At 32.9% G+C, this 8,151-nt stretch overlaps 2 protein-coding genes across 2 annotated transcripts; both read left to right on the forward strand.

The window, feature by feature from the left end:
- Positions 1–959: 959 nt before the first annotated feature.
- Positions 960–2,868, forward strand: LOC146926076 (putative 2-oxoglutarate-dependent dioxygenase AOP1). Its single transcript, XM_085758484.1, has 3 exons — positions 960–1,451; positions 1,799–2,123; positions 2,334–2,868. Exons 1-3 carry the CDS (start codon positions 1,078–1,080, stop codon positions 2,577–2,579), a joined length of 945 nt encoding a protein of 314 aa, XP_085614610.1. The 5' UTR covers positions 960–1,077; the 3' UTR covers positions 2,580–2,868.
- A 1,095-nt stretch (positions 2,869–3,963) lies between these two features.
- On the forward strand, positions 3,964–7,706 carry LOC146926077 (putative protein phosphatase 2C 60). The gene is made up of 8 exons (XM_085706859.1): positions 3,964–3,995; positions 4,472–4,518; positions 4,630–4,731; positions 4,858–4,950; positions 6,021–6,097; positions 6,249–6,301; positions 6,384–6,438; positions 7,334–7,706. The coding sequence occupies exons 1-8, from the start codon at positions 3,964–3,966 to the stop codon at positions 7,529–7,531; spliced, it is 657 nt and encodes a 218-aa protein (XP_085562985.1). The 3' UTR covers positions 7,532–7,706.
- Positions 7,707–8,151: the final 445 nt, after the last annotated feature.

Genomic DNA, 8,151 nt, shown 5'->3' on the forward strand with positions numbered 1-8,151 from the left:
AAAAATAAATTGGGCTGGGCTGGTGTGGCTATTGCCACACCTAGCCTTAAACAAATCCGCCCCTGATCGGACGGGTTCGGGCCCGAACACGCCATGCTAGATGAAACCGAAGCTACCAAATCAAAATCCGATTTCGACCATTTATAGGCTCGGTTTGGGCGGTTTTCGGATTAGTCGGTTGAACGGTTAGTGCGGGTGGGTTAGATCGGTTATGAACCTCATCAAGAAAAAAGTGAAAAAAAAATGGTGTGAAGAAAAATGGTTGAAGCAGTGAACAAAACACATGAACTGGACCTCTCTAAAGGAAGGAAGATGATGAAACATACAATCAAACAGAAGAGCAGTGGAGAAGGAACGAAACAATTGAGGTGTTATTATTATTACTTATCATTTGCAAGGAGAAATCTATTGTTTGCATCGTATGAACATGCAAGAGAATAGAGAGATAACACTTAAAACTAATAAATGTGAATATTTATACTTCTATATCCAATTATCCATGTTTATTATAAATAAGAGTAATGATATTTTAACATCCATTTGATGACAACTTTGTTGACAACCTTGTTTTTCTCACTTTTTATTGGTCAAAAACAATGGAGAGAGAAAAAGGAAGAGAAAGGATAACATCATGTGAGTTTGAGAGAGAAAGTTGTTCAAAAATTGTCAAAAAATAGTTGTCAAAATATCATTTCTCTATAAATAAATATAAATATTAAGTAATTGCAAAACAACGGGCTGTTGTTGTATTCTTGTAAACTGGTTTCAAGTAATAGAAGCCAGCTAATGCACCATAAGTTTATATTGGTGACTAAATTATTCAAACTAATGTTGCGTGTCATTATATAAGAGGCAATAAGCAGCTTTTGAGTAGTCACCTGTCAATGGTACTAGTTGGTTTTTATCATAGGGAAAGATAAATGTGTCAGGCAAAAGCTATTATTCTTGTGAGATAAGGTCACTATTACAATGTAGTGCACACATTATATAACTCAATCACAAGGTTCAATCCTAGCTTAAACTAAGCAAGCATTACCCTTAATCAAATTAGGAAATTAGGGAAGGACCGGTGAAAATATGGGCTCAGAAACCATTCTAAAGCTTCCAATAATTGACTTCAATAACCTCAACTTGGAAGCCAAAAGTCCCAATTGGGAGTTAGTGAAGTCCCAAGTCTATAAGGCATTAGCAGAGTATGGTTGCTTCGAAGCAATTTTTGATAAAGTTCCTTTACACCTTCGCAAAGCCATATTTACTTCACTAGAAGAGCTCTTTGACCTCCCTTTAGAGACTAAGCTACTCAATGTGTCTAATAAGCCTTATGATGGCTATCTTGGTCAATATCCTGTAGTTCCACTTTATGAGAGGATGGCCATCGAGGATGCAAATATCTTAGAGAAAGTAAAAAGCATGACCAATATCTTGTGGCCGGATGGAAACAAAATTTTTAGGTACGTCCTCAACATTATATCTTGATTGAATCATCAGTTAGAACCTAAAGTTGTTAATATTTTAAAATAATCTCATCGAAAATGTCTCTTCAAACATCTTTAATGATAGTCTTTAGAGAGTTTTAAACTTCAAAAAGTTTATCCTTAACAAGTTTCATCATTGGAGAGGATTGATGCGACATAAAGTTGAAATGACGAATCATTACTAAAAAAAACTCGTCGTTAACAATATCTCAAGTTTCTTCAAAGTGACGTGGCTATAAAACTTTGTAAACTTTATATCCTATTTATAATTGGAACTAATATTTCTTTAATTAGTCCCTTATTAATTTGATTTGCTTTTGCAGTGAAACCATAAATTCCTTCTCCGAGGAGCTAATTGAGTTGGATCAAATTATTAAAAAGATGATTTTGGAAAGTTTAGGTGTTGAAAAGTACATGGAGGAACACATGAACTCAGCCAATTACCATCTCAGGGTTATGAAGTACAAAGGCCCTCAAACAAGTGACACAAAACTAGGCATCAGTCCACACACTGACAAGAACTTTGTGACCATATTGTACCAAAATCAAGTGGAAGGTTTAGAGATGATGACCAAAGATGGACAATGGATAAGCTACAAGTCTTCTTCTTCAGGCAGTTTTGTAGTTGTGATTGGTGATTCTATGCATGTAAATTCCATTCACTATTCCTCATTTATAGATAACCATCAATTGGTAACTAATGAAGTTTTAAATCAGTGTCATGATCGCATAAAAATCTCTGATGTCGCAGCTCAGATCGTGGTCACATGCATATATAAAACCATGTTGTTGAAATTTATTATTATGGCGTTTGTTGAATTATTTTGAAAATTTTCATTTCTCATGTAAATTTTGCAGGCATGGTCAAACGGGAGGCTGCATTCGCCATTTCACCGGGTGATGATGAGTGGGAATGAGGCAAGGTATTCAGCAGGGTTGTTCTCTACCCCCAAAGAAGGGTACATTATAAAAGCTCCGGAGGAGCTGGTGGATGAGGAGCACCCTTTGCTCTTTAAGCCTTTTGATTATGCTGAGTTCCTCAAGTATTATCACGCTCGAGAAGGTGTGGGGGCTCGGTCTGTGCGCACTTATTGTGGTGTTTGAGCTATCCACATTTACTGCTCAAATTACACCGGGGTTACGTCTGGGTAGTGTTACATTGCTCAATAACATTTTAGTAGATATGTATTTTACAAGTGTTCCTCAAGTATTACTACTCTCATGAAGGCCAAAGGGATGGGTTTGAGCTATAGCTTATGTTATTAAGAGGGTGTGCCATAAATATATATATATATATATATATATATATATATATATATATATATATATATATATATATATATATATATATATATATATATATATGATGTGTGTTCAAGTGTTCTCTAGACAATTTACCTTGAACTTGATAAAAATTTGTTATATGTTGTTTGCATTCATTGGCTTTGTCCTTTGTAAGAAATATTGTGTTGTGTGATCAAATATAAAACTACGTTGCTTTGTTTTCATGCCTTGATTAAAAAACAAATATTTTTGTGTAAGCACACATATGCAAAGTTGAAGAAAATATCAAATTAAATTTGAACAAGAACTATGGTTGTCAATAATTGCTTTATTATTATAATAAAATTTGGTCTTATTCATTGGACACTCTTCAAACAAATCATATTCCATATCATAAAAATAGACAATTTTATTGATGAATCATGTTGCCGGGGAATGGACAAATGAATGAAGATGAAGACAATATTGTTGTTTTATCCTATCACCAAATGATGTTTTTTAGTGGAGATTACGATTCCTAACATTAGATTGTAGCTGTTTATTCAGCTTTTAAGGATTTGTTTGGGATACATGTGATTCATGGATAGACAAGTACAAGTATCAATAATAATTGTTGAATATATTAAATTTTAAATTGTTTGTTCTTTCAAAAAAAAAAATTAAATTGTTTGTAAAAATATTCCTAAATTCAATTGTAATTATTAAGAACATCTAGAGTAGGAGTGCGTCCCCTATTTAGGAACAAGCTAAATAAACACCTCCAATGTCATGTCAAATAATCTGATAACTATTAAGAAGGGTGTCAAATTAAGGACTAGCCACAACTTTTTATAATTTAATATTTTAAAAATTAGATTATTGTGACTTAAATAATAAATTATTGTTTAAATATATGGATAAGCTCAACCGATAAAAATGTTAAAACTGCTGGGCGGTACAATGTGACCAGGACTCGAACCTCAACCCTTCCACTTGTGTGTGAGTTTCAATGATTATTTTTCATTTCGTCTATCTAAAAAAACGAGGTAGGTTGGATTCAATAAGTGCTGGATTCAATAACCAAGTTGACCATCATCACAAAATGAAATACAAATTGCTACCCCTCCTTTTGCGTATTTATCAGTTAGTGAATTTGTATGATCTTCCACATATGTAATACCCTTCACTATTAAAACATATTTAGTTCACGAGAAAAAGAGTAGGAATGGACCAACTAAGTAAGCATTACCAAGTGATGTAGACTTAACAATTGTTATGTTAATCTCATCATTCAATTTCTTTCCATGTGCTCATGATCAACAAGATAAATTGCATTAACATACACTAGTAGAAAAAACACTTTTTAAATCAAAGAAATTAAATAGGTTGCTATCCACCAGATTTAAAAACACAATCCGGTGGTAAGGTTTTAACTATAATAACTTTTAAATAGGCCCACCTGACTTAAAAAGAAAAAAGATTTTATTAAATTAACCAAAAATAAAACAAAAAACACCCAACTCTCTCTTCAGGTTTCACGACGCGTTTTGTCTCTTCACAACACCAAACTTTCTTCACTGCGTTCTTCAATCGCCACCAAGCCGCGCCGCACCTTGATTCGATTCCACCTTCCACCTCCCATATTCTCATCATGTGTGATTCTTCGGTTGTCACTATTCTCAATTATACGCAATTCATAGATTTCCAAATCTAGGGTTTGCGATTTGAAGTAGAAGAATCTTCATCTCTAAGATCTACACGAAGCCGACATCGTCAAAGAGTAAATTTCCTTTTCATCCTCTTATCTAATTTCGTGATTTTCTTCTATCGATCCTATCATTCTGTAGTTTCTGTTGTGGATTTAGGGATTTAGGGATTTTGTGGATCTCAGGTTACAACTTCATCTCTTCTTCTTTCAGTAGAACAAAGAAGAAACTCAAAACAAAGCAAAAAAGTATAACAAAGAAGAAACTCAAAACAAAACAAAAAAAACGTAAGTATTTTCTCATTTATTCTCTGTTTATCAATTTTCTTTCAATAATTTATAATTTTTTTTAATTTTTAGATAATTGGAAATTTATTATTAACTGTTACTTAAATTTTTGGAAAATTTGTGAAGGTGAAAATGACAAGCTTAGTGGAGAGGAGGGTTTTGTTGCCATAGTTGCAGGTGTAGCGTATGAGCCTGTGTTATTGGAGCTACGTACTTCAGGTTGGTCATAAAAGTTCTACGTTTGATTCAATTTTAGGCCACTAAAGGTCATGGTTAATGTTGTTTTCCTTTCAATGTTGTTGTTTTACATGAAGATGGTGTGTTTGATGAAGTGATTCTTATTACAATAGTAATCCTATCATATCTAGTTTGTGCAAACTTGATTGTGCCGAAAGTAGATTTCTATATTTTTCTTCCTCTATGACTTTATAATAATATAGTTTGTTCTTTTATTTACTTGCTTTGTAGGAAGCACTCATGTAACTTGATTCACAAGAACAGCTCTTTTTCCTTCGAGGTAGGATGATGAAAAGTTACCAGGAAGAGTGCGTAAGAATCACATTATGCATATATGTTGCTTTGTGTTTACGCCGTAACCCTTTAATTTGTTTTTGTTAATTTTGTTGGGTTGCCGGTACAGGATCTGTTTTTGCTTAGTTTGTTTCTTCTTACTAAGGTATTTCAACCAATAATTGCTTAGCTACAAGGGTGCTGAGTTTGAAATTGTTGACGCGTCATTAGATGATAGAATGACGGTATGGCCGACTAATTTCTTTGAAAATATTGATGGCAACTCTTTACTTGTTCTCTCTATAGATAATTAAACTAAGAGAAAAGATTTAATTGCCTTGCTTTATTAATAGTAACTACCATTACTTGTGTATTAAGCTATTGTTATAATAGAATTTCAACATCATGGTCTAATAGGTAGTTCAGATCTATATTTTGTTTTACTCATTCATTTGTCTTTTGAATTCAGTATTCTCATCTAGTAATGTATGTTCTTATCAATTTTCTTTTGAATTCTGTATGCTTGTCTGATTATGTTTTTTTTTTTTTTCAAATATTGTAGCATGCGTATAAAAGGAACCTTCCTGTTATTTTATTTTGTATGCTTTATTTTAGAGGCAAGAGGAGGTATACTTGTATGCATGTTGTTTGGTTTCAAATTGCATAATTGTAGATTTCAAGATATAAAACTGTTTCTTCTTGACTATAATTTCTTTGCGAAGAAATTGCACCTATATGGTTTATATTGTTTCCATTTAATATGTTTTAATATTCTGCAGGTGACGTGGACTTCAAAAATAATAGATTTCTTTCTGCTGAAAAACAAGTTGTGACCGCCAATCCAGACATAAACATTGTAAGTTTGCTCCATTGCAAGTCAGATTACCCTATTTATCAATTGACAATATGGTAGAATCAATAATGAAATGCTTAGTCAAGAGTTTCGATATCTGCTACTACTACATGTGTTTCTGAATGAGAGTTTTGTTTTTGGAATTATATTATAGGTTGACCTTCATGACGAAGATGAGTTTATAGTGATAGCTTGTGATGGCATTTGGTATGGTTCTTATGCTTGATATCCACAATTCCCCATTTTAATTAAATGTCATTTCTTGAAAATTCTTTTTCTTACGTTTCAGGGATTGCCTATCAAGCCAACAATTGGTAGATTTTGTACGTCAAGAACTTCTCTTGGTGAGTGTTCAAGTTATACATTTTTTTTTTCAATCAGATTGTTTGAGTATTCAATACTCAATTATTCATGATATTTAATACAGCACTTACCTAGTACTGTCTTGTATATGAAATGTTATTTGGACTTACATAATTTGGTTGTAGAGAATTCACAAAGCATGCACAAACTTATGATATATCATGCTTTTAGTAATTTGTTTCTAGTATATTGTGCTTGTATTTTCTATCTTGTTGTGTTACTTGAATAACAAGGACTGTTTATGGTTTGGTTCAGAAAAAAAAACCAAACCGAACTGAAAAGAATCATTACTTACAACAGTTTAGTAAAATTGAACAAAACTGTTGATGGTTTGTCCGAACCAGAACTGGTATAAAGGTTCCAATCATCAGTTCTGTCTGTGTTATGAATTGAACCAGAACTACAAATACTATTACAGAAAATCAAACTGTACATTTTCGAACGAAACAGTTTCTTTTGAACCGAACTGTTTATTTGTTAACCTTTGCTTTGTGTACCAAATTGTCATTATTAAATTTGGCTCAAATTGCTGGCCATCACAAGTTAAAGGCACTCGTTCTGCGCATTAACTGATGTTAGGACTAAAAGCCAAAGACCGAATCAAACCACACTTAAAAAAATCAAATTGTGAAGGACAGTTCACGAACTGAACTGTGTAATAAAATACCAGCTCAGTTCAGTTCATGAACTGTTCACAGTTCTTTTCTTTTTGGTGTGGTTCGGTTTAACATTCAATTTGGTTTTTATGAGTAGTCTTATGCTTAATGATCCAAGTTTTTTTTTTCTAAGCATAATGATCCAAGTAATTATTTCAATGTAGTTTGGCTGATCTGTGTAACAGACGTTTTAAGACGATACACTTTTTTCATCTCACAGGAAACCAAACTCTCTGAAGTTTGTGAAAGAGTGCTAGACCGGTGTTTGGCGCCATCTTTGGCTGTTGGTGATGGATGTGATAACATGACAATGATCTTGGTGCAGTTCAAAAAACCAGTGCAGACTAGGGCACCGGCTCAAGAACAATCATCTTCAAATGAACAAGATGCATCTGAACCAACATTGGAGAACAATTGAAGTTGGCAGTTTTTTGTGCACCAACACTAAATGCATACATGTATATTTCTCTTATTTTTTATGTTTACATGACGAGACATTGTGGTCTAGAAATATTTTGTAATTTGACATGTACTAGTAAGCACATATTAAGTTTTAGTAAATTAATATTATTGTTTTATACATTCATTGATCATATGATATTTCATATTATATTCAGTACCATAATCGTGTATAAAAAAAATTAAAATATAGAGAATTTAAATGGGGTGAACCGATTTAAAATCAAAGATTTTTGACTCTTGTTAGCCTTTTTTAAATGGTTTTAACCGATTTAAATTAATAGATTTTAGATGGGTTCAACCGATTTAAATTAAACGATTTTAAATCGGGTAAAGGGGGCTGACTTAAAATCAAATACACTTTTTAAATCGGCCACCTATAAATCGGATGTTCACCCGATTTAAAAAGTCATATTCACCTGATTTAAAAAGTGTTTTCTGCACTAGTGATATCTAATTACCTATCAATCTAATCCATGTTCACTTCATGTGTGACATGTCCTGAGTAATTGAACACACACGAGTCCCATGACTGGCCGGCTACCCTCAATCAGCCACCATAAATCCATTTGAATGTTA

This window comes from Medicago sativa, chromosome 4 (assembly GCF_051527215.1).
Source record: "Medicago sativa cultivar Bolivia chromosome 4, Bolivia_mono, whole genome shotgun sequence".
NCBI classification, from domain to species: domain Eukaryota; kingdom Viridiplantae; phylum Streptophyta; class Magnoliopsida; order Fabales; family Fabaceae; genus Medicago; species Medicago sativa.